The following is a 27,781-nucleotide window of genomic DNA, read 5'->3' as shown; positions in this document are numbered from 1 at the left end:
TAAATTCCCAGGGCCTGATAATCCCCATCCCAGAATACTCAAGGAAGTAGCTCTAGAAATATTGGATGCATTGGTCGTCAAAAGTTCCTGCAGATTGGAGGGTAGCTAATGTTACCCCACTACTTAAAAATGCAGGTAGAGAGAAAACAGGGAATTATAGACCAGTAAGCCTGACAACGGTGGTGAGGAAAATGCTGGATAAAAAGATTTTATAGCTGAGCACTAAGAAAACAATGGCAGGATCGGACAGAGTCAGCATGGATTTATGAAGGAAAAATCATACTTGACAAATCGACTGGAATTCTTCAAGGATATAACTAGTAGAGTTTTTTTTTAATTTAAATTAAGGGGCAATTTAGCGTGGCCAATCCACCTACCCTGCACATCTTTGGATTGTGGGGGTGAGACCCACACAGACACGGGGAGAATGTGCAAAGTCCACATGGACAGTAACCCTGGGCCGGGAGTAACGAGTAGAATTGACAAGGGGGAGCCAGTGGATGTGGTTTATTTGGACTTTCAGTGTGATTTGGACAAGTTGAATGAGTGGGCAAATGAATGGTAGATGCAGTATAATGTGGATAAATGGGAGGTTATCCACTTTGGTAGCAAAAACGAGAAGGCAGACGATTATCAGAATGGCCACATATTAGGAGAGGGGAGTGTACAACAAGACCTGGGTGTCCTCGGACACCAGTCACTGAAGGTAAGCATGCAGGTGCAGCAGGGGGTAAAGAAGGAAAATGGTAAGTTGGCCTTCATTGCGAGAGGATTCGAGTACAGGAACAGGGATGTGTTGCTGCAATTATACAGGGTCCTGGTGAGACCACACCTGGAGTATTGTGGGCAGTTTTGGTCTCCTTACCTGAGGAAGGATGTTCTTGCTCTCGAGAGAGTGCAGCGAAGGTTTACCAGACTGATTCCTGGGATGGCGGGACTGACGTATGAGGAGAGATTGAATCAGTTAGAATTATATTTGCTGAAGTTCAGAAGAATTGGATTGGATTTGTTTATTGTCACGTGTACCGAGGTACAGTGAAAAGTATTTTTCTGTGAGCAGCTCAACAGATCATTAAGTACATGAAATGAAATGAAAATTGCTTATTGTCACAAGTAGGCTTCAAATGAAGTTACTGTGAAAAGCCCCTAGTCGCCACATTCCGGCGCCTGTTTGGGGAGGCTGTTACATGGGAAGAAAAGAAAATACATAATAGGGCAACACAACATATACAATGTAACTACATAAGCACTGGCATCGGGTGAAGCATACAGGGTGTAGTGTTAATGAGGTCAGTCCATAAGAGGGTCATTTAGCAGTCTGGTGACTGGGGAAGAAGCTGTTTTTGAGTCTGTTCGTGCGTGTTCGCAGACTTCTGTATCTCCTGCCCGATGGAAGAATGAGGGGGGATCGAGAAACCTATAAAATTCTAACAGGACTGGACAGGGTAGATGCAGGAAGGATGTTCCCGATGGTGAGTGTCCAAACCGAGGGGCCCCAGTCTGAGGATACGGGGTAGACCATTTAGGACAGAGATGGGGAGACATTTCTTCACCCAGAGAGCGGTCGGCCTGTGGAATTCGTTACCACAGGAAGTAGCTGAGGCCAAAACATTGTATGTTTCCAAGGAGGAGTTAGATTCAACTCTTGGGGAAAAGGGGATGAACGGTTATGGGGGGAAGTGGCAACAGGTTGGCTGATCCCCCATATCCGAGCAGGCCTCAAGGTCTCCCAGATTTTTATGTTGCTATACATGGGGTCACCTCCAGCTGCAAGTGGAGATGCAAGCATTTAATTTTCAGGATTGACCCTCCTTTATATTTGAGGTTACCAGTCCAGTAACATACTCATCCCTCGCCAATGCCCTCGATGTCAAAATCATTATTTTCTATGGCTACCAAATTCAGGGAACCAGCACAGGCTTGATGGGCTGAATGGCCTCCTGTACTGTCTGATTGATAAATGCAGTCATATGACAGTGAATTGGTGACCCCAGCCAGCGTTGTTCATGACCGAGCGAAACTTCCTCTTTGTGGAGCTTGCCTGCCGCTCAGAACCTCCTTCCAAGATTCACTTCCAATTGTTGCTGAAACCTCTGAATGTGAGTTTGAACGGGGAGCCGAGATCTTCCGGCGAATCGCTGAATCAGGGCCACAGGAGGGTGGGTGAGTGAGTTTCTTCTGTATCCAACTGACCATTTCGACGGCAAAGCTGAAAAAAAAACCCACAGTCTGAGGTTTTCACACCTGACCGCACAGGAGTGCCAGGACAGCCGGACTCCGCAACGACTGAGCACGGCCGCGTTGTGTCGGGTTTACAGGTAGGAGGCTTCGTGCAAAACTCACTGGCAACACTTGTAATTGTGGATGTATTTCATTTGTTGACACAAATACTTCACTTCTGCTCCTGATCAATGCTCTCAGCATATAAGTGACAGCTGCCACTCACTGACTCTCACTGGGGTACGGGTCCCACACATTGACTCTCACTGGGGTACGGGTCCCACACACACTGACTCTCACTGGGGTACGGGTCCCACACACACTGACTCTCACTGGGGTACGGGTCACACACACACGGACTCTCACTGGGGTACGGGTCCCACACATTGACTCTCACTGGGGTACGGGTCCCACACACACTGACTCTCACTGGGGTACGGGTCCCACACATTGACTCTCACTGGGGTACGGGTCCCACACACACGGACTCTCACTGTGGTAAGGGTTCCACACACACTGACTTTCACTGGGGTACGGGTCCCACACACACTGACTCTCACTGGGGTACGGGTCCCACACACACTGACTCTCACTGGGGTACGGGTCCCACACACATTGACTCTCACTGGGGTACGGGTCCCACACACATTGACTCTCACTGGGGTACGGGTCCCACACACACTGACTCTCACTGGGGTACGGGTCCCACACACACTGACTCTCACTGGGGTACGGGTCCCACACACACTGACTCTCACTGGGGTACGGGTCCCACACACACTGACTCTCACTGGGGTACGGGTCCCACACACACTGACTCTCACTGGGGTACGGGTTCCACACACACTGACTCTCACTGGGGTACGGGTCCCACACACACTGACTCTCACTGGGGTACGGGTCCCACACACACTGACTCTCACTGGGGTACGGGTCCCACACACACTGACTCTCACTGGGGTACGGGTCCCACACACATTGACTCTCACTGGGGTACGGGTCCCACACACACTGACTCTCACTGGGGTATGGGTCCCACACACACTGACTCTCACTGGGGTACGGGTCCCACACACACTGACTCTCACTGGGGTACGGGTCCCACACACACTGACTCTCACTGGGGTACGGGTCCCACACACACTGACTCTCACTGGGGTACGTGTTCCACACACACTGACTCTCACTGGGGTACGGGTCCCACACACACTGAGTCTCACTGGGGTACGGGTTCCACACACACTGACTCTCACTGGGGTACGGGTCCCACACACACTGACTCTAACTGGGGTACGGGTCCCACACACACTGACTCTCACTGGGGTACGGGTCCCACACACACTGACTCTCACTGGGGTACGGGTCCCACACACACTGACTCTCACTGGGGTACGGGTCCCACACACACTGACTCTCACTGGGGTACGGGTCCCACACACACTGACTCTCACTGGGGTACGGATCCCACACACACTGACTCTCACTGGCGTACGGGTCCCACACACACTGACTCTCACTGGGGTAAGGGTTCCACACACACTGACTCTCACTGGGGTACGGGTCCCACACACACTGACTCTCACTGGGGTACGGGTCTCACACACACTGACTCTCACTGGGGTACGGGTCCCACACACACTGACTCTCACTGGGGTACGGGTCCCACACACACTGACTCTCACTGGGGTACGGGTCCCACACACACTGACTCTCACTGGGGTACGGGTCCCACACACACTGACTCTCACTGGGGTAAGGGTTCCACACACACTGACTCTCACTGGGGTACGGGTCCCACACACACTGACTCTCACTGGGGTACGGGTCTCACACACACTGACTCTCACTGGGGTACGGGTCCCACACACACTGACTCTCACTGGGGTACGGGTCCCACACACACTGAGTCTCACTGGGGTACGGGTCCCACACACACTGACTCTCACTGGGGTACGGGTCCCACACACACTGACTCTCACTGGGGTACGGGTCCCACACACACTGACTCTCACTGGGGTACGGGTTCCACACACACGGACACTCACTGGGTTACGGGTCCCACACACACAGACACTCACTGGGGTACGGGTCCCACACACACTGACTCTCACTGGGGTACGGGTCCCACACACACGGACACTCACTGGGGTACGGGACCCCCACACACTGATTCTCACTGGGGTACGGGACCCACACACACTGACTCTCACTGGGGTACGGGTTCCACACACACGGACACTCACTGGGGTACGGGTCCCACACACACGGACACTCACTGGGGTACGGGTCCCACACACACTGACTCTCACTGGGGTACGGGTCCCACACACACTGACTCTAACTGGGGTACGGGTCCCACACACACTGACTCTCACTGGGGTACGGGTCCCACACACACTGACTCTCACTGGGGTACGGGTCCCACACACACTGACTCTCACTGGGGTACGGGTCCCACACACACTGACTCTCACTGGGGTACGGGTCCCACACACACTGACTCTCACTGGGGTACGGATCCCACACACACTGACTCTCACTGGCGTACGGGTCCCACACACACTGACTCTCACTGGGGTAAGGGTTCCACACACACTGACTCTCACTGGGGTACGGGTCCCACACACACTGACTCTCACTGGGGTACGGGTCTCACACACACTGACTCTCACTGGGGTACGGGTCCCACACACACTGACTCTCACTGGGGTACGGGTCCCACACACACTGACTCTCACTGGGGTACGGGTCCCACACACACTGACTCTCACTGGGGTACGGGTCCCACACACACTGACTCTCACTGGGGTAAGGGTTCCACACACACTGACTCTCACTGGGGTACGGGTCCCACACACACTGACTCTCACTGGGGTACGGGTCTCACACACACTGACTCTCACTGGGGTACGGGTCCCACACACACTGACTCTCACTGGGGTACGGGACCCACACACACTGACTCTCACTGGGTTACGGGTCCCACACACACAGACACTCACTGGGGTACGGGACCCACACACACTGACTCTCACTGGGGTACGGGTCCCACACACACAGACACTCACTGGGGTACGGGACCCCCACACACTGACTCTCACTGGGGTACGGGTTCCACACACACGGACACTCACTGGGGTACGGGTCCCACACACACGGACACTCACTGGGGTACGGGACCCACACACACTGATTCTCACTGGGGTACGGGACCCACACACTGACTCTCACTGGGGTACGGGTCCCACACACACTGACACTGACCGGGGTGCGGGTTCCACACACACTGACTCTCACTGGGGTACGGGTTCTACACACACTGACTCTCACTGGGGTACGGGTCCCACACACACTGACTCTCACTTGGGTACGGGTCCAACACACACTGACTCTGACTGGGGTACGGGTTCCACACACACTGACTCTCACTGGGGTACGGGTCCCACACACACTGACTCTGACTGGGGTACGGGTTCCACATACACTGACCCTCACTGGGGTACGGGTCCCACACACACTGACTCTGACTGGGGTACGGGTCCCACACACACTGACTCTCACTGGGGTACGGGTCCCACACACACTGACTCTCACTGGGGTACGGGTCGCACACACACTGACTCTCACTGGGGTACGGGTTCCACACACACTGACTCTCACTGGGGTATGGGTCCCACACACACTGACTCTCACTGGGGTACGGGACCCACACACACTGACTCTCACTGGGGTACGGGTTCCACACACACGGACACTCACTGGGGTACGGGTCCCAGACACATTGACACTCACTGGGGTACGGGACCCACACACACTGACTCTCACTGAGGTACGGGCCCCACACACACGGACACTCACTGGGTATGGGACCCACACACACTGACTCTCACTGGGGTACGGGACCCACACACACTGACTCTCACTGGGGTACGGGTTCCACACACACGGACACTCACTGGGGTACGGGTCCCACACACACGGACACTCACTGGGGTACGGGACCCACACACACTGACTCTCACTGGGGTACGGGACCCACACACACTGACTCTCACTGGGGTACGGGTCCCACACACACTGACTCTCACTGGGGTACGGGTCCCACACACACTGACTCTCACTGGGGTACGGGTCCCACACACACTGACTCTCACTGGGGTACGTGTTCCACACACACTGACTCTCACTGGGGTACGGGTCCCACACACACTGAGTCTCACTGGGGTACGGGTTCCACACACACTGACTCTCACTGGGGTACGGGTCCCACACACACTGACTCTAACTGGGGTACGGGTCCCACACACACTGACTCTCACTGGGGTACGGGTCCCACACACACTGACTCTCACTGGGGTACGGGTCCCACACACACTGACTCTCACTGGGGTACGGGTCCCACACACACTGACTCTCACTGGGGTACGGGTCCCACACACACTGACTCTCACTGGGGTACGGATCCCACACACACTGACTCTCACTGGCGTACGGGTCCCACACACACTGACTCTCACTGGGGTAAGGGTTCCACACACACTGACTCTCACTGGGGTACGGGTCCCACACACACTGACTCTCACTGGGGTACGGGTCTCACACACACTGACTCTCACTGGGGTACGGGTCCCACACACACTGACTCTCACTGGGGTACGGGTCCCACACACACTGACTCTCACTGGGGTACGGGTCCCACACACACTGACTCTCACTGGGGTACGGGTCCCACACACACTGACTCTCACTGGGGTAAGGGTTCCACACACACTGACTCTCACTGGGGTACGGGTCCCACACACACTGACTCTCACTGGGGTACGGGTCTCACACACACTGACTCTCACTGGGGTACGGGTCCCACACACACTGACTCTCACTGGGGTACGGGTCCCACACACACTGAGTCTCACTGGGGTACGGGTCCCACACACACTGACTCTCACTGGGGTACGGGTCCCACACACACTGACTCTCACTGGGGTACGGGTCCCACACACACTGACTCTCACTGGGGTACGGGTTCCACACACACGGACACTCACTGGGTTACGGGTCCCACACACACAGACACTCACTGGGGTACGGGTCCCACACACACTGACTCTCACTGGGGTACGGGTCCCACACACACGGACACTCACTGGGGTACGGGACCCCCACACACTGATTCTCACTGGGGTACGGGACCCACACACACTGACTCTCACTGGGGTACGGGTTCCACACACACGGACACTCACTGGGGTACGGGTCCCACACACACGGACACTCACTGGGGTACGGGTCCCACACACACTGACTCTCACTGGGGTACGGGTCCCACACACACTGACTCTAACTGGGGTACGGGTCCCACACACACTGACTCTCACTGGGGTACGGGTCCCACACACACTGACTCTCACTGGGGTACGGGTCCCACACACACTGACTCTCACTGGGGTACGGGTCCCACACACACTGACTCTCACTGGGGTACGGGTCCCACACACACTGACTCTCACTGGGGTACGGATCCCACACACACTGACTCTCACTGGCGTACGGGTCCCACACACACTGACTCTCACTGGGGTAAGGGTTCCACACACACTGACTCTCACTGGGGTACGGGTCCCACACACACTGACTCTCACTGGGGTACGGGTCTCACACACACTGACTCTCACTGGGGTACGGGTCCCACACACACTGACTCTCACTGGGGTACGGGTCCCACACACACTGACTCTCACTGGGGTACGGGTCCCACACACACTGACTCTCACTGGGGTACGGGTCCCACACACACTGACTCTCACTGGGGTAAGGGTTCCACACACACTGACTCTCACTGGGGTACGGGTCCCACACACACTGACTCTCACTGGGGTACGGGTCTCACACACACTGACTCTCACTGGGGTACGGGTCCCACACACACTGACTCTCACTGGGGTACGGGTCCCACACACACTGAGTCTCACTGGGGTACGGGTCCCACACACACTGACTCTCACTGGGGTACGGGTCCCACACACACTGACTCTCACTGGGGTACGGGTCCCACACACACTGACTCTCACTGGGGTACGGGTTCCACACACACGGACACTCACTGGGTTACGGGTCCCACACACACTGATTCTCACTGGGGTACGGGTCCCACACACACTGACTCTCACTGGGGTACGGGTTCCACACACACGGACACTCACTGGGGTTCGGGTCCCACACACACTGACTCTCACTGGGGTACGGGTCCCACACACACAGACACTCACTGGGGTACGGGTTCCACACACACAGACACTCACTGGGGTACGGGACCCACACACACTGACTCTCACTGGGTTACGGGTCCCACACACACAGACACTCACTGGGGTACGGGACCCACACACACTGACTCTCACTGGGGTACGGGTCCCACACACACAGACACTCACTGGGGTACGGGACCCCCACACACTGACTCTCACTGGGGTACGGGTTCCACACACACGGACACTCACTGGGGTACGGGTCCCACACACACGGACACTCACTGGGGTACGGGACCCACACACACTGATTCTCACTGGGGTACGGGACCCACACACTGACTCTCACTGGGGTACGGGTCCCACACACACTGACACTGACCGGGGTGCGGGTTCCACACACACTGACTCTCACTGGGGTACGGGTTCTACACACACTGACTCTCACTGGGGTACGGGTCCCACACACACTGACTCTCACTTGGGTACGGGTCCCACACACACTGACTCTGACTGGGGTACGGGTTCCACATACACTGACCCTCACTGGGGTACGGGTCCCACACACACTGACTCTGACTGGGGTACGGGTCCCACACACACTGACTCTCACTGGGGTACGGGTCCCACACACACTGACTCTCACTGGGGTACGGGTCGCACACACACTGACTCTCACTGGGGTACGGGTTCCACACACACTGACTCTCACTGGGGTATGGGTCCCACACACACTGACTCTCACTGGGGTACGGGACCCACACACACTGACTCTCACTGGGGTACGGGTTCCACACACACGGACACTCACTGGGGTACGGGTCCCAGACACATTGACACTCACTGGGGTACGGGACCCACACACACTGACTCTCACTGAGGTACGGGCCCCACACACACGGACACTCACTGGGTATGGGACCCACACACACTGACTCTCACTGGGGTACGGGACCCACACACACTGACTCTCACTGGGGTACGGGTTCCACACACACGGACACTCACTGGGGTACGGGTCCCACACACACGGACACTCACTGGGGTACGGGACCCACACACACTGACTCTCACTGGGGTACGGGACCCACACACACTGACTCTCACTGGGGTACGGGTCACACACACACTGACTCTCACTGGGGTACAGGTCCCGCACACACTGACTCTCACTGGGGTACGGGACCCATACACACTGACTCTCACTGGGGTACGGGTTCCACACACACTGACTCTCACTGGGGTACGGGTCCCACACACACTGACTCTCACTGGGGTACGGGTCCCACACACACTGACTCTGACTGGGGTACGGGTTCCACACACACTGACTCTCACTGGGGTACGGGTCCCACACACACTGACTCTGACTGGGGTACGGGTTCCACACACACTGACCCTCACTGGGGTACGGGTCCCACACACACTGACTCTGACTGGGGTACGGGTCCCACACACACTGACTCTCACTGGGGTACGGGTTCCACACACACTGACTCTCACTGGGGTACGGGTCCCACACACACTGTCTCTCACTGGGGTACGGGTCCCATACACACTGGCTCTCACTGGGGTATGGGTCCCACACACACTGACTCTCACTGGGGTACGGGTCCCACACACACTGACTCTCACTGGGGTACGGGTCCCACACACACTGACTCTCACTGGGGTACGGGTTCCACACACACTGACTCTCACTGGGGTACGGGTCCCACACACACTGACTCTCACTGGGGTACGGGTTCCACACACACTGACTCTCACTGGGGTACGGGTTTAGAAAGGAGCTGGATTGGTAGAGATACAAATAAAACAGGAAATGCTGGAAACCTCAGCGGCACTAATACCATTTGTGGAGGGAGATACAGAGTTAACGTTTCGAGTTGGTATGATTCATCCTCAGAGAGGAAGAGTGGGTGAAATGTGATATATTTAATACTGTTTCAGAGGGGATCGGACAGAGTACGCGGCCTGGGACAGGGGGAGCTGGGGGAGATTTAACTAAGATGTGATGAACACCAGACAAAGGGAGAGTTAATTGTCGTGTTAAAGACTAAAGTAGGTGTTGATAGTGGAATAAAGGTAACATAACAAGAATGCGTTCTGAGCAGATCGAGGGTCGATTATCTGTGAAAGCAGAAGTTAAGATCGAGTGATGGCTCCGTGGGAGAGAGGGGTGGACACTGGGATTGACAAATTGGATTTTAAAAGGGCATTGAGAAGGAGAGAGTTCATTGGGCTGAAGTTGTTGAACTCACTATGAGTCCTTAGCGGTGTATTGTGCGTCATCGGGAGGAAGGGGGCGTTGAGGGAGTGCGGGGGAGCAGAGCAGCGGAGGGGCCATTGACGTTTTGACAGTGCCATTTATTTTGCAATTCCTTCCCTCCGGAATAGATTTACAGGAACTGGAGTCAGAATGTCGGATCAGAGTGATACTGACGCCAGTGAATTGTGGAGCAACCTGGAGAATTATCGGGCGAAGTTAACCTCAATGATTGAGCCGTCCAGGATCACTGCCTACCTGCGACAGTGCAAAGTCCTCATCTATGAGGACGAAGAACAAATCTTCAATGACCCTAACCTGGTCACCAGGCGACGGAAAGTAGGTGTGTCCTCAGAGGAATCTCGGGGAGGGTGCGGTGGAGGTTTACCAGAAAGTTCCAGGAACGAGGGACTTCAGTTAATGTGGAGAGAATGGAGACGCTGGGATTGTTGTCCTTACAGCAAAGAGGGTTAATCGAGGCGTTCAGAATCAGGAGTGTTTTGATCGAGTAAACGGGGAGAAAGTGTTTCCAGAGGCGGAATAGCCGGAAACCAGAGGTCAGAGATTCAGAATCATTACCAGGAGAATTAGAGGGAAAATTAGGAGATCTTTCTTCACACAGAGGTGTGTTAACATCTGGAAACACAATCTGCAAGAGTGGCAGAACTTTCAAAAGACTATTGGCTATTTGGTTGCAAAAGATTAATTTATAAGGTTGTGGCAAATAACCTGAGGGATGATTCCAAGCGGAGCTTTCAAAAAGCCAGCGTGGACAAGATGTGCCACACTGTCAGAGGGTCAGTACTGAGGGAGTGCTGCACTGTCAGAGGGTCAGTACTGAGGGAGTGCTGCACTGTCAGAGGGTCAGTACTGAGGGAGTGCCGCACTGTCAGAGGGTCAGTACTGAGGGAGTGCTGCACTGTCAGAGGGTCAGTACTGAGGGAGTGCCGCACTGTCAGAGGGTCAGTACTGAGGGAGTGCCGCACTGTCAGAGGGTCAGTACTGAGGGAATGCCGCACTGTCAGAGGGTCAGTACTGAGGGAGTGCCGCACTGTCAGAGGGTCAGTACTGAGGGAGTGCTGCACTGTCAGAGGGTCAGTACTGAGGGAGTGCCGCACTGTCAGAGGGTCAGTACTGAGGGAATGCCGCACTGTCAGAGGGTCAGTACTGAGGGAGTGCCGCACTGTCAGAGGGTCAGTACTGAGGGAATGCCGCACTGTCAGAGGGTCAGTACTGAGGGAGTGCTGCACTGTCAGAGGGTCAGTACTGAGGGAGTGCTGCACTATCAGAGGGTCAGTACTGAGTGAGTGCCACACTGTCAGAGGGTCAGTACTGAGGGAGTGCCGCACTGTCAGAGGGTCAGTACTGAGGGAGTGCCGCACTGTCAGAGGGTCAGGACTGAGGGAGTGCTGCACTGTTAGAGGGTCAGTACTGAGGGAGTGCAGCACTGTCAGAGGGTCAGTACTGAGGGAGTGCCGCACTGTCAGAGGGTCAGTACTGAGGGAGTGCTGCACTGTCAGAGAGTCAGTACTGAGGGAGTGCTGCACTGCCAGAGGGTCAGTACCGAGGGAGTGCTGCACTGCCAGAGGGTCAGTACCGAGGGAGTGCTGCACTGTCAGAGGGTCAGTACTGAGGGAGTGCTGCACTGTCAGAGGGTCAGTACCGAGGGAGTGCCGCACTGTCAGAGGGTCAGTACTGAGGGAGTGCTGCACTGTCAGAGGGTCAGTACTGAGGGAGCGCCACACTGTCAGAGGGTCAGTACTGAGGGAGTGCTGCACTGTCAGAGGGTCAGTACTGAGGGAGTGCTGCACTGTCAGAGGGTCAGTACTGAGGGAGTGCCGCACTGTCAGAGAGTCAGTACTGAGGGAGTGCCGCACTGTCAGAGGGTCAGCACTGAGGGAGTGCCGCACTGTCAGAGGGTCAGTACTGAGGGAGTGCTGCACTGTCAGAGGGTCAGTACTGAGGGAGTGCCGCACTGTCAGAGGGTCAGTACTGAGGGAGTGCCGCACTGTCAGAGGGTCAGTACTGAGGGAGTGCTGCACTGTCAGAGGGTCAGTACTGAGGGAGTGCTGCACTGTTAGTGATGCTGTCTTTTAGATTCAAAATTAAGTCAGGTCTCTGTCTGCCCTCTGAGCTGGATGTAAGAGTTCTCACTCCTATTTATTTGAAGAAGAAAAGGTGGTCCTACGGTGGCTAGTAGTAATTCTGAAAACGTATCGAAAAAACACATGATTTGGACACTGTCATTTTGCTGTTTCTGGAATCTTGCTGTGCAGAAATTGGTTGTAGTGTTCCTTTCATCACATCAGTTTCTGCAGGGCCTTGCCTGGACAATCTCTGGGAACAGCCTGTGGTGATAAAAGGTGCCATCTAAATGCAGAGTCTCTCTGATTCAGGGCTGAAACCTCCAAATCTGGTTCTGAGCCAAGAGTGATGTATTGGGTGTTCTGGATCACATACAGGTCACCAACACTTGAAATAGTGCAACACTATTTTATTGAATCATTAACTGTTTCACCATACTTAGACTGTGGGTTAACACAATACTAGCTTTAACTAAAGACCTCTGCCTTGTCCTAACCAGTCGATGCACTCAGCACTTGGTGAATGTCTGTGCTGCAGGCTGTGAGCTCTGTGCTCCTAGCTAGCTGCAACTCGAATGAGCGGGAACTCTGATGCCCCCTGTCTTTATAGTGAGTGTGCTCTCACTGGTGATTGGCTGCGGTGTTGTGTATGTTGATTGGTCCCACTGTGTGTCCATCAGTGTGTGTCTGCACCATGATATACTGGTGTACATTATGACAAAGAGAACACTTTGAGCTGAACCGGGTGGAGAGTGGCATTGCCTCAGGCCCTGCCAGCCCCTCCGAGCCCAGGAACCGGGCGGAGAGGGACGTTGCCTCAGGCCCTGCCAGCCCCTCCGAGCCCAGGAACCGGGTGGAGAGTGGCATTGCCTCAGGCCCTGCCAGCCCCTCCGAGCCCAGGAACCGGGCGGAGAGGGACGTTGCCTCAGCTCCTGCTGCTCCCTTGGGGCGGGTAGCAGAGATTTGATGGCAGGTTGCAGCTATGAAAGGACAGGTGCTGAAAAAGCAGGTGCTTCCGTCGAAATACTGACCATCTCCTCGTTATGTTTGTAGGCACACTGCTGGACATTCTTCAGCGAACTGGCTGCAAGGGATACATTGCTTTCCTGGAAAGCCTGGAGCTGTACTATCCCGAACTTTACAGGCGGATAACCGGACAGGACCCTACTCGCACATTCTCCGTCATCCTTGGTAAGACAAATCTTTCTCTAATGCTCATCCAAAGCTCCATTGTGTCGCGTTCAAACTTGGTCCATGACCCTGAGAAACATTGGCTGCCAGTTTAGCCGTGTCTTGTTTCGGAATTCTCCTCATTCTATCCTCCATAGCCTTGCCCTCCCTATCTCAGCAACCTCCTGCCTGCAACCTCACAAACCTCTGAGATCTCCTTCTCCTCAAATCCTCCCGTGCCTCCCCGATTGGAATGGAATCACAGCTGGCAGCAGTGTCAACAGCTGTCTGAGCCTCAGTACCCGGAACTCCCTGTCTAACTGCAGCCTCTCTCCTGCTATAGACGGGACGAGGTGGCGGGAAGAGGTGGCGGGGCGAGGTGGTGGGACGAGGTGGCGGGAAGAGGTTCCTCCTCTTTTCCTCAGCTTTTGGTGGAGTGGCACAAGGGTTTTTGTTTAGAAATGTTATAACCTGCCTGCTTACCATTGGCTGGGGACTAATGACAATCCCACAATCCTGTGGGAGTATGAGCTTCCCCAATGAGGGGGGGGGGGCGGAGAAATCATTAGCAGACTCCCTGTGTAAATAAAGCTGGCCAGTTCGGAACCAGGAGGAAGGAGTGGCCCTGTGTCACTCGCTGCGTGGAATTCGCCCCATGTCTGTGTGGGTCTGAACCCCATAAACCCAAAGATGTGCAGGGTAGGTGGATTGGCCACGCTAAATTGCCCCTTAATTGGAAAAAATGAATTGGGTACTCCAAATTTATATAAAAAAGGAAAAGATGAGTTCTAGAGATGAAACATGCACTTAGATTACTAAGAGAGTAACAAGTCATGTGTTCTTATTGTGAGCCTGCATTATGGCCTGAAGGATTCTCTCTTTTGATTCTTTGAAGAAGGTGGGGTTTAGACATTTCTCGGTTTTTCCTGCACAATTGGAGCTGAACATCTGTGGAGCGCAGGTGAAAAGAATGAGTGCCTCTTTTGTGTGCCTGAGAGGACTGTCTGTTTGAGGCAGGGTTCATTCCTTCCTGCTGGAGGATATTCTCTGCATTGCTGCTCTCCACACCGCCTTGCTGAGTTCCCTTGTGGAGTAATAAGATGTTGTCTCGCCCCCCCCACTCCCCACTCCAGCTCGTTTCAGTCATGTGATGGCAGTTTCGACATGTCCTGTTGTGGATGCTGTCGAATGGAGCCGTGATGATTCATATGCAATAACTGAGATCCCATCAACCTAACAGTCATGATTAGCTCGCTGAGGGCAGCACGCTGGCGCAGTGGTTAGCACTGCTGCCTCACGGCACTGAGGTCCCAGGTTCGATCCCGGCTCTGGGTCACTGTCCGTGTGGAGTTTGCACATTCTCCCAGTGTCTGCGTGGGTTTTGCCCCCACAACCCAAAGATGTGCAGGCTAGGTGGATTGACCATGCTAAATTGCCCCTTAATTGGAAAAAATTAATTGGGTACTCTAAACTTATTTAAAATTTTTTTTAAATGTTTTTTTAAATGATTAGCTCTCTGAAATCCCTTTCCTGACATTCCCCCTTCACAGAGCTGACAGCACTTTCTACAGAGAGCCCATTAACCAATTACCTTCATACTGGAGTTGCCAACCCTCCAGGACTGCCCTGGAGCCTCCAGCGATTGAAGGACAATCTCCAGGATCCTCTGCAACCCAGGAGAAAAATCATTCGGAAATTAACAATGATTATTTTTCTACAAAATTATTTTTGTACGTTTCGCTTTACCCGACAAAAAAGTGTGGAAAATGGGACAAAGTGTGGCTCCTGGTCAAGCACGTGTAATTGGGTAACGACTCCCTTTGCTTTCCAAGGGACGTAGGAGGTTCTCAATGATTGGACGTCTTGGCCGCCCAGTGCCAGGGTGTGGGGGTGACGAATGTGATTAAATCTCCGGGAACACCTTTAATCCCAGTTGCCAACCCTACTTTAGCGCGATGACTATCACACACCTCCTCGTAACTCCTGTCAGAGGGTCAGTACTGAGGGAGTGCCGCACTGTCAGAGGGTCAGTACTGAGGGAGTGCTGCAGAGGGTCAGTACTGAGGGAGTGCCGCACTGTCAGAGGGTCAGTACTGAGGGAGTGCCGCACTGTCAGAGGGTCAGTACTGAGGGAGTGCCGCACTGTCAGAGGAAATCCCATGTCAGTCATAGACGAGCAGGGAAATTTGCACTCGTATCCTGCTGGATATTTAACCCGCACAAGTTATGTTGTTGCTGACAGTGGGATCTTGCTGTGTACAATGCGGTTACTGTGGTTCCTACATTACAAAAGTTCCTAAAGTACTTTTTAAAATTAAATTTAGAGTACACAATTATTTTTTTCAATTAAGGGCCAATTTAGCGTGGCCAATCCACCTACCCTGCACATCTTTGGGTTGTGGGGTAAAACCCACGCAGACACAGGGAGAACATGCAAACTCCACACGGACAGTGACCCAGGGCCGGGATTCGAACCCGGGTCCTCAGCGCTGTAGGCAGCAATGCTAACCACTGTGCCACCGTGCTGCTCCGCAAAAGTACTTGATTGACTGATAATTTGGGATGTCTCCTTGGCCCTTTGATTTGATGTCAGTTGAGGAGAGAATTGGTTGTCAATGTGCCGCCTCTCCCAGAGGAATAACCAGGGATGCTAAGCGTATAGATTCCCAGGTGGAGACTGTGGGGCGAGCTGCCCTGTGTGATTGAGCCTTCCCGTCAGTCTGACCCTCAGAGCTCACATCTCACTCCGAGAAGCTGACGAAAGGGAAGATGTTGACTGTTTGGCTGGCTGGGATTATCGGAGTAATGAGAGGCTCTTTGTTTTTGTTGAGATGCCGGGGGCGAGTCCAGCCTCACCCAGCTCCTGATGGCCGAGGTACAGAAGCAGCAGCAGGCAGTTGTCCAGGCCAACAAGCACCTTCAGGAGACAACCATTGGGCTGTCCAAGAAGGACGATCAGATCAAACAGCTGCAGGTCAAAGTCAGCGAGCTGCAGAAACATCGGGAACGTTTCTGGAAGATGCGGGAAGAACGGAATAATTTCAGCGAGGAGCTGAAGGGCTGTAAGGAGGAGAATTATAAGTGGGCGAAGGATTTTGCGAGGCAGGGTGAAGAGAAAAATACAGCAATGATGAGGAACAGGGATCTACAGCTGGAGGTGGGTCTGACGAAAGGTACAAAATCTTTCTCCTTAATCCCACTTCTGCCAGATTGCCAATGGATTCCCCTCTCTCATCGCCCGACAGGAATGTTTCCTTGTTTCTGCGTGTATCAGGCGTGTGTAGATCCTTCTCAACTGCAAAGAGCAGTTTCTAATTTTCCAATTCCACCCTTGAAGCAGCCTCCTGAACTTTGTAATAAAATCAGAAAATGCTGCAAACCCTCACAAGGTTTGTCAGCGCGTGTGCAGAGAGAGACAATATAATAATAATCATAATCATTATTGTCACACGTAGGCTTACATTAACACTGCAATGAAGTTACTGGGAAAAGCCCCTAGTCGCCACATTCCGGCGCCTGTTCGGGTACACGGAGGGAGAATTCAGAATGTCCAATCCACCTAACCTGCATGTCTTTGGACTGTGGGAGGAAACCGGAGCATCCGGAGGAAACCCACGCAGACACGGGGAGAACGTGCAGACTCCGCACAGACAGTGGCCCAAGCCGGGAATCGAACCCGGGACCCTGGAGCTGTGTAGCAACAGTGCTAACTGCTGTGCTACCGTGCTGCCCACCTGTGAAACCTTTGGAATGAAAATTCACAGAGATGCAGCATTAACTCAGGTTCTGTCTCCACAGACGCTGCTAAACCGGCCGCGTGTTCCCAGCAGTTTCTAAGTTTATTTCAGATTTGCAGCATCTGCAGGATTTTGCTTTTGTGTTTGTGAATTTTTGATTTGCGTCTCCCAGATTTTAATCACTTCCATTGTGCACAGTCCTATTGGATCAACCCCCTTCCCATTCACTCCTATTGAACTCAATCTCAGTGGGTTAAACCCCTTCCCATTCACTCCTATTGAACTCAATCCCAGTGAATCAAACCCCTTCCCATTCACTCCCATTGTACACAATCCCAATGGATCAAACACCTTCCCATTCACTCCCATTGTACACAATCCCAATGGATCAAACCCCTTCCCATTCACTCCCATTGTACACAATCCCAATGGATCAAACCTCTTCCCATTCACTCCCATTGTACACAATCCCAATGGATCAAACTCCTTCCCATTCACTCCCATTGTACACAATCCCAATGGATCAAACCCCTTCCCATTCACTCCCATTGAACTCAATCCCAATGGATCAAACCCCTTCCCATTCACTCCCATTGAACTCAATCCCAATGGATCAAACCCCCTCCCATTCACTCCCATTGAACTCAATCCCAATGGATCAAACCCCTTCCCATTCACTCCCATTGTACACAATCCCAATGGATCAAACCCCTTCCCATTCACTCCCATTGTACACAAACCCAATGGATCAAACCTCTTCCCATTCACTCCCACTGTACACAAGCCCAATGGATCAAACCCCTTCCCATTCACTCCCATTGAACTCAATCCCAATGGATCAAACCCCCTCCCATTCACTCCCATTGAACTCAATCCCAATGGATCAAACCCCTTCCCATTCACTCCCATTGTACACAATCCCAATGGATCAAACCCCTTCCCATTCACTCCCATTGTACACAAACCCAATGGATCAAACCTCTTCCCATTCACTCCCACTGTACACAATCCCAATGGATCAAACCCCTTCCCATTCACTCCCATTGTTCACAATCCCAATGGATCCAAACCCCTTCCCATTCACTCCTCTATGCACACAATCCCAATGGATCAAACTCCTTCCCATTCACTCCCATTGAACTCAATCCCAATGGATCAAACCTCTTCCCATTCACTCCAATTGTATACAATCCCATTGGATCAAATCTCTTCCCATTAACTCCCATTGTACACAATCCCAATGGATCAAACTCCTTCCCATTCACTCCCACTGTACAAAATCCCAATGGATCAAACCCCTTCCCATTCACTCCCATTGAACTCAATCCCAATGGATCAAACCCCTTCCCATTCACTTCCATTGCACGCAATCCCAATGGATCAAACCCCTTCCCATTCACTCCCATGGAACTCAATCCCAATGGATCAAACCCTTTCCCATTCACTTCCATTGTACACAATCCCAATGGATCAAACCCCTTCCCATTCACTCCCATTGAACTCAATCCAAATGGATCACACCCCTTCCCATTCACTCCTAATTTACACAATCCCAATGGATCTAACCCCTTCCCATTCACTTCCATTGTACACAATCCCAATGGATCAAACCTCTTCCCATTCACTCCCATTGTACACAAATCCAATGGATCAAACCCCTTCCCATTCACTCCCATTGTTCACAATCCCAATGGATCAAACCCCTTCCCATTCACTCCCATTGCATACAATCCCAATGGATCAAACTCTTCCCATTCACTCCCATTGTACACAATCCCAATGGATCAAAACCCTTCCCATTCACTCCCATTGTACACAATCCCAATGGATCAAACCTCTTCCCATTCACTCCCATTGTACACAATCCCATTGGATCAAACCTCTTCCCATTCACTTCCATTGTACACAATCCCAATGGATCAAACCCTTTCCCATCCACTCCCATTGAACTCAATCCCAATGGATCAAACCCCCTCCCATTCACTCCCATTGAACTCAATCCCAATGGATCAAACCCCTTCCCATTCACTTCCATTGTACACAATCCCAATGGATCAAACCTCTTCCCATTCACTCCCATTGTACACAAATCCAATGGATCAAACCCCTTCCCATTCACTCCCATTGTTCACAATCCCAATGGATCAAACCCCTTCCCATTCACTCCCATTGCATACAATCCCAATGGATCAAACTCTTCCCATTCACTCCCATTGTACACAATCCCAATGGATCAAAACCCTTCCCATTCACTCCCATTGTACACAATCCCATTGGATCAAACCTCTTCCCATTCACTTCCATTGTACACAATCCCAATGGATCAAACCCTTTCCCATCCACTCCCATTGAACTCAATCCCAATGGATCAAACCCCCTCCCATTCACTCCCATTGAACTCAATCCCAATGGATCAAACCCCTTCCCATTCACTCCCATTGTACACAATCCCAATGGATCAAACCCCTTCCCATTCACTCCCATTGTACACAAACCCAATGGATCAAACCTCTTCCCATTCACTCCCACTGTACACAATCCCAATGGATCAAACCCCTTCCCATTCACTCCCATTGTTCACAATCCCAATGGATCCAAACCCCTTCCCATTCACTCCCATTGCACACAATCCCAATGGATCAAACTCCTTCCCATTCACTCCCATTGAACTCAATCCCAATGGATCAAACCTCTTCCCATTCACTCCAATTGTACACAATCCCAATGGATCAAACCTCTTCCCATTCACTCCCATTGTACACAATCCCAATGGATCAAACTCCTTCCCATTCACTCCCACTGTACACAATCCCAATGGATCAAACCCCTTCCCATTCACTCCCATTGAACTCAATCCCAATGGATCAAACCCCTTCCCATTCACTTCCATTGCACACAATCCCAATGGATCAAACCCCTTCCCATTCACTCCCATTGAACTCAATCCCAATGGATCAAACCCCTTCCCATTCACTTCCATTGCACACAATCCCAATGGATCAAACCCCTTCCCATTCACTCCCATTGAACTCAATCCAAATGGATCACACCCCTTCCCATTCACTCCCATTGTACACAATCGCAATGGATCAAACCCCTTCCCATTCACTTCCATTGTACACAATCCCAATGGATCAAACCTCTTCCCATTCACTCCCATTGTTCACAATCCCAATGGATCAAACCCCTTCCCATTCACTCCCATTGATCTCAATCCTAATGGACCTGACCAATAGAAGAATGTTGGGTGAGGAGTCTCTGATGTTGCCGTGGTGATGATGTGAGGTATTACACATTGCTACAGATTGAGAAGTTGAAACACAGAGTGATGCTTGCGGAAGATGGTTGTAAAGTGGAACGTACGCACACCATGAAACTCAAACATGCCATGGAGCAGAGACCCAAACAGGAGCTGATCTGGGAAGTTCAAAAGGAAAACGATTTACTGAAGGCAAAAATCCAGGATCTGATGCGTCCTCTACAGGTGAGGAGGGCGGGAATTTTCTGCTTGGATTATTCCTATTCCAGTCGCTGATTTGTGACGTTTGCTCTGTGGACAGGATTACACTTTGTAACTCACTCTGAAATCGCTTCTCCTCACCCTCATTCTCCTCACCCTCATTCTCCTCGCCCTCATTCTCCTCACCCTCATTCTCCTCACCCTCATTCTCCTCACCCTCATTCTCCTCACCCTCATTCTCCTCACCCTCTTACTCCTTACCCTCATTCCCCTCACCCTCATTCTCCCCGCCCTCATTCCCCTCGCCCTCATTCCCCCGCCCTCATTCCCCTCGCCCTCATTCTCCCCGCCCTCAGTCCCCTCGCCCTCATTCCCCTCGCCCTCATTCTCCTCACCCTCATTCTCCTCACCCTTATTCTCCTCACCCTCATTCTCCTCGCCCTCATTCTCCTCGCCCTCATTCTCCTCACCCTCATTCTCCTCACCCTCATTCTCCTCACCCTCATTCTCCTCACCCTCTTACTCCTTACCCTCATTCCCCTCACCCTCATTCTCCCCGCCCTCATTCCCCTCGCCCTCATTCCCCCGCCCTCATTCCCCTCGCCCTCATTCTCCCCGCCCTCATTCCCCTCGCCCTCATTCCCCTCGCCCTCATTCCCCTCGCCCTCATTCTCCTCACCCTCATTCTCCTCACCCTCATTCTCCTCACCCTCATTCTCCTCGCCCTCATTCTCCTCGCCCTCATTCTCCCCGCCCTCATTCCCCTCGCCCTCATTCCCCTCGCCCTCATTCCCCTCGCCCTCATTCTCCTCGCCCTCATTCTCCTCGCCCTCATTCTCCTCGCCCTCATTCTCCTCACCCTCATTCTCCTCACCCTCATTCTCCCCGCCCTCATTCCCCTCGCTCTCATTCCCCTCGCCCTCATTCTCCTCACCCTCATTCTCCTCGCCCTCATTCCCCTCGCCCTCATTCCCCCGCCCTCATTCCCCTCGCCCTCATTCTCCCCGCCCTCATTCCCCTCGCCCTCATTCCCCTCGCCCTCATTCCGCTCGCCCTCATTCCCCTCGCCCTCATTCCCCTCGCCCTCATTCCCCCACCCTCATTCCCCTCGCCCTCATTCCTCCGCCCTCATTCCCCTCGCCCTCATTCCCCTCGCCCTCATTCTCCCCGCCCTCATTCCCCTCGCCCTCATTCTCCCCGCCCTCATTCCCCTCGCCCTCATTCCCCCGCCCTCATTCCCCCGCCCTCATTCCCCTCGCCCTCATTCTCCCCGCCCTCATTCCCCTCGCCCTCATTCCCCTCGCCCTCATTCCCCCGCCCTCATTCCCCTCGCCCTCATTCCCCTCGCCCTCATTCCCCTCGCCCTCATTCCCCTCGCCCTCATTCCCCTCGCCCTCATTCCCCCAGCCCTCATCCTCCCCGCCCTCATCCTCCCCGCCCTCATCCTCCCCGCCCTCATCCTCCCCACCCTCATCCTCCCCGCCCTCATCCTCCCCGCCCTCATCCTCCCCGCCCTCATTCTCCCCACCCTCATTCTCTCCGCCCTCATTCTCCCCGCCCTCATTCTCCCCGCCCTCATTCTCCCCGCCCTCATTCTCTCCGCCCTCATTCTCCCCGCCCTCATTCCCCCCGCCCTCATTCCCCCCGCCCTCATTCCCCCCGCCCTCATTCCCCTCGCCCTCATTCCCCTCGCCCACATTCCCCTCGCCCTCATTGCCCCCGCCCTCATTCCCCTCGCCCTCATTCCCCTCGCCCTCATTCCCCTCGCCCTCATTCCCCTCGCCCACTTTCCCCTCACCCTCATTCCCCTCGCCCACATTCCCCCGCCCACATTCCCCCGCCCTCATTCCCCCGCCCTCATTCCCCTCGCCCTCATTCCCCTCGCCCACTTTCCCCTCGCCCTCATTCCCCTCGCCCACATTCCCCTCGCCTCCATTCCCCTCGCCCTCATTCCCCTCGCCCACTTTCCCCTCGCCCTCATTCCCCTCGCCCACATTCCCCTCGCCTCCATTCCCCCCGCCTTCATTCCCCCGCCCTCATTCCCCTCGCCCTCATTCCCCTCACCCACTTTCCCCTCGCCCTCATTCCCCTCGCCCACATATCCCCACCCTCATTCCCCCCGCCCTCATTCCCCCCGCCCTCATTCCCCTTGCCCACTTTCCCCTCACCCCCATTCCCCTCGCCCCCATTCCCCTGCCCTTATTCCCCCCGCCCTCATTCCCCTCGCCCCCATTCCCCTCGCCCCCATTCCCCTCGCCCTCATTCCCCCGCCCTCATTCCCCTCGCCCCCATTCCCCTCGCCCCCATTCCCCTCGCCCCCATTCCCCCCGCCCCCATTCCCCCCGCCCTCATTCCCCTCGCCCACTTTCCCCTCGCCCCCATTCCCCTCGCCCCCATTCCCCTCGCCCTCATTCCCGCTTTGGTTTAATCCAGGCTCCTGGCTGATGCCCCACCTCCTAACCTCCATAAACGTCAACTCATCCTAAACTCTGCTCCCGTCTCCCAACTCAATCCGTGTCAAGTTTGCTGCTGAATGTCTAGAATCTAGTTTTAGTTAAAAGTGGCAGTGCCGCCAGTGGAATTAATTCTGGGCGGAATTAATAGGAACAGGGGGACAGGAGTAGGCTATTCGGCCCTTAGAGCCTTCAACACCATTCATACCAATCATGGCCGATGATCGCACTTTCCTTGCTACCCCCAGATCCCTTTGTTTCCAAACATCTGCCTTGATCTTCCACATCCTCCCTGGTTAGAGAATTCCCAAGATTCCCCACACTCTGAGTGAAGAAATTCCCATTCATCTCAGTCTGAAATGGCCGGCCCCTTATTCTGGGATTATGTCCCCTGGTTCTAGACCCCCAGACAGAGGAAACGTCCCCTCCACATCGGGCCTGTCACATCCCGTAAGAATCGTGGAAGTTTCGATGGTCACCCCTCGTTCTTCGAAACTTTGAGAATACTGATCCAGTCTCCCCAAACCCTCCTCATCAGACAATCCCGCCATCCCAGGAGTATTCTGGTGAACCTCCATTCGCTCCCTCTATGGCAACTATATCCTTCCTCAGATAGAAGTCTTACAACACCAGGTTCAAATGAACATTTGAAACAAACCTGTTGGACTTTAACCTGGTGTTGTAAAACTTCTTACTGTGCTCACCCCAGTCCAACGCCGGCAACTCCACATCATGGCTACCACAGATAAGGGGACCAAATTCTGAAGGGGGAGAACCACTGGCCCCCGTCTGACTCATTGAAAGAAACGGCTGCTTTTACCACCGACCACTGCCCCATTGCGTTCAGACTTTTGTGAATTTAAGCTGTTGAAGTTATTTGGTGCATTGTGGGTTGAGAATGCCGTGTATATTTTAGTTACTTGGGTTTCCTTTTTAGCCTGTGGTGGGATGTGGGTGTCGCAGGCTGCTAATCCCTAATTGTCCTTGAACTGAGTGGCTCGTAAGGCCATTGCAGTGGGCAGCACAGTGGCATAGTGGTTAGCACAGTTGCTTCACAGCTCCAGGGTCCCGGGTTCGATTCCCGGCTTGGGTGACTGTCTGTGCGGAGTCTGCACGTTCTCCCCGTGTCTGCGTGGGTTTCCTCCGGGTGCTCCGGTTTCCTCCCACAGTCCAAAGATGTGCAGGTTAGGTGGAATGGCCGTGATAAATTGTGGGGTTACTGGGTTACGGGGATAGGGTGGAGGCGTGGGCTTGAGTGGGGTGTTCCTTCCAAGGGCCGGTGCAGACTCGATGGGCCAAATGGCCTCCTTCTGCACTGTAAATTTGATGATCTATGATCTATGATGTGTCAGGCACTTTGCTGTGGGTCTGGAGTGACCTGTAGGGCAAGGGTGGCAAGGGCGAGGTAAGGGTGGCAGATTTCCGTCCCGAAAGGATCATTAGTGAACCAGATGGGTTTTGTTGTTTGTTGCAATGGTCACCCTTACTGAGACTAGTTTTTAATTCCAGAGTTTATTAATTGAATTTAAATTCCACCAGTTGCTGTGGTGAGATTTGAACCCCTGTCCCCAGAGCATTAACCTGGGACTCTGCATTAGTAGCCAATTAGTGGTGGAGTGACATTACCACAACACAAAACCTCCCCAGTGAGTCTCAGTCTTTAGGGAGTGTTCATTTTAACCATCTCCACTGTACTTCCATGTAATCAGTTGCTTTATAATTAACTCCATATGTCCACTTAACCTGTATATTGTAGCTAAGAGACAGAAACAATCTGCGATGCTCGGTGATCTAATCTGGGTTAATTTGATTGTCACACAAATTGCAGGTTGACAAAGTTGATAAAAATAAGACGTATATCCAGATTTTGGAAGATGATCAGAGGACAGCGCTGGAGGAACACCAAGAACTTGTCAACAGTATTTACAGTCTTCGCAAAGAGCTTCGGGATGTTGAAGAAATACGGGATACGGTGGGTTTTTCCTTTCCGTATTCTGGGATGTGGGTGTCACTGGCAGGGGCGGCATTTATTTCTGATCCCTAGATGCCCCGGAGAAGGTGTTGGTGAGTTGCCATCTTGAACCACAATTAGCAGGTTTGATACAAAGAAGGGACCATTCGCGACTCCTCAGATAATGAAGCAGTCCCCGTCCAAATGCAGCAAGACCTGGACAATATTCAGGCTTTGGGCTGACAAGTGACAAGTTACATTTGCACCACACAAGTGCCCGGCAATGACCATCTCCTACAAGAGAGGATCTAACCACCGCCCCTTGACATTCAATGGCATTACCATCGCTGAATCTCCCACAATCAACATCCTGGGGGTTACCATTGATCAGAAACCTAACTGGACTAGCCATATAAATATTGTGGATGCCGGAACAGCTGCCTAGGAACTCCACCACCTGGAGGCTCCCCTCCAAGTCACTCACCAACCTCCCTTGGAAATATATCACCGTTCCTTCAGGGTAAAAATCCTGGCACTCCCCCCCTAACAGCACTGTGGGTGTACCTACTCCACATGGACTGCAGCGGTTCAATAAAAGAGCTTACGCCTATCTTCTCAAGGGGCAATTAGGGATGGGTAATAAATGGTAGCCTTCCTCCATCTCAACTCATTTCCTGCTGAAACCCTGGACAGGCCTTTCTTATCATCCAGGTGCGACCAGTCAAACTGCCCCACTGGCTACTTACCCTGTCCATAAACCTCAGCTCATTCAAAACACAATCGATGGTTCAATGCAATTCCAATTCAACCCTGTGTTCACTAACCTAGTAACACAGTAACCTAGTAACCTGATAACCTAGTAACACAGTAACCTAGTAACCTGATAACCTAGTAACACAGTAACCTAGTAACCTGATAACCTAGGAACTTCCGAACCGGCATTATCTCAAAATTAACATATTCATTCTCATGTTTAAATCTCTCTCGAGCATCTTTATCTCCTCCATCCCCTATACCCCTCCCTATCTCTGTAACCTCCTCCAGCCTCTCCACCCCTCCCTATCTCTGTAACCTCCTCCAGCCCCTACACCCGTCCCTATCTCTGTAACCTCCTCCAGCCCCTACACCCCTCCCTATCTCTGTAACCCCCTCCAGCCCCTACACCCCTCCCTATCTCTGTAACCCCCTCCAGCCCCTACACCCCTCCCTATCTCTGTAACCTCCTCCAGCCCCTACACCCCTCCCTATCTCTGTAACCTCCTCCAGCCCCTACACCCCTCCCTATCTCTGTAACCTCCTCCAGCCCCTACACCCCATCCTATCTCTGTAACCTCCTCCAGCCCCTACACCCCTCCCTATCTCTGTAATTCCAGCCCCTACCCCCCTCCCTATCTCTGTAACCTCCTCCAGCCCCTACACCCCTCCCTATCTCTGTAACCTCCTCCAGCCCCTACTCCCTACCTAACTCTGTAAACACCTCCAGCCCTACAACACTCCAAGATCTCTGCGCTCCCCCAATTCCGGCCTCTCGAGCACCCCTCGATTCCCATCGCTCCATCATTGGCAGCCTGAGGCTCTAAGCTCCAGAATGCCCTCCATAAACCTTGGACTGTCTTCTCCCAAAGCCTCATTAAAGTGCATCCCATTTTCCATTGTTTATGGAATGTTTTTGAACTCTGCAAAGAGCATTGCAGAAATGTAAGTTGTTATGGGAAGGCCTCCTTGGTGACACTTACTGGGACATGAGTAAAATAGCCCGTTCCCAGGAACTGATTGGGAGAGGGATAATCAACCAAAGTCTTTCCTCCTAATAACGGTCTCCTGTATCAGTGCAGCGACTTTTGGGGAAGGGATTTGGTGTGAAGCCCCATGTGGTGGAACAGCCTACTGACACTCCGTTCCAGGGTTTCGCAAAACAGGCACCTGAATTGTTAAGGCGCAGAAGGAGGCCGTTCAGCCCATCGCGTCTGCACCAACTCTCCGAATGAACAATTTTCCTTCACCCCTTAACCCGGCACATTCTTGCTTTTCAGATAACGGTCTTGAGAGCTTCAATTGAACCGCCCTCCATCAGACTCTGGGGCAGAGCCTTCCAAAACCCAACTTTTCCTCACATCTCTCTCGCTTCTTTTTCTATGTATTTTAAATCTGCCCCCTCTCGTTTCCTACCCTTTCATCAATGGGAACAGTTACAT

General features: G+C 53.2%; 1 protein-coding gene across 3 annotated transcripts in view; it reads left to right on the top strand.

The window, feature by feature from the left end:
• Positions 1 to 2,079: 2,079 nt before the first annotated feature.
• card9 (caspase recruitment domain family, member 9) overlaps positions 2,080 to 27,781 on the top strand; it is an 83,872-nt gene continuing 58,170 nt past the window's right edge. Inside the window, exons 1-6 of one of the 3 annotated variants that reach the window (XM_072488876.1) lie at positions 2,080 to 2,318; positions 10,863 to 11,074; positions 13,869 to 14,006; positions 16,817 to 17,142; positions 21,027 to 21,206; positions 25,464 to 25,607. In XM_072488876.1, the coding sequence (XP_072344977.1) occupies positions 10,885 to 11,074; positions 13,869 to 14,006; positions 16,817 to 17,142; positions 21,027 to 21,206; positions 25,464 to 25,607 (978 nt within the window). In that variant the 5' untranslated portion in view covers positions 2,080 to 2,318; positions 10,863 to 10,884. Of the gene's footprint in view, positions 2,319 to 10,461; positions 10,527 to 10,862; positions 11,075 to 13,868; positions 14,007 to 16,816; positions 17,143 to 21,026; positions 21,207 to 25,463; positions 25,608 to 27,781 lie in introns of those variants that run through there. The other 2 variants (XM_072488874.1, XM_072488875.1) reach the window with 2 other exon arrangements.

This window comes from Scyliorhinus torazame, chromosome 22, assembly GCF_047496885.1.
Source record: "Scyliorhinus torazame isolate Kashiwa2021f chromosome 22, sScyTor2.1, whole genome shotgun sequence".
Classification (NCBI taxonomy): domain Eukaryota; kingdom Metazoa; phylum Chordata; class Chondrichthyes; order Carcharhiniformes; family Scyliorhinidae; genus Scyliorhinus; species Scyliorhinus torazame.
This window is presented reverse-complemented; position numbering and strand designations above follow the sequence as displayed.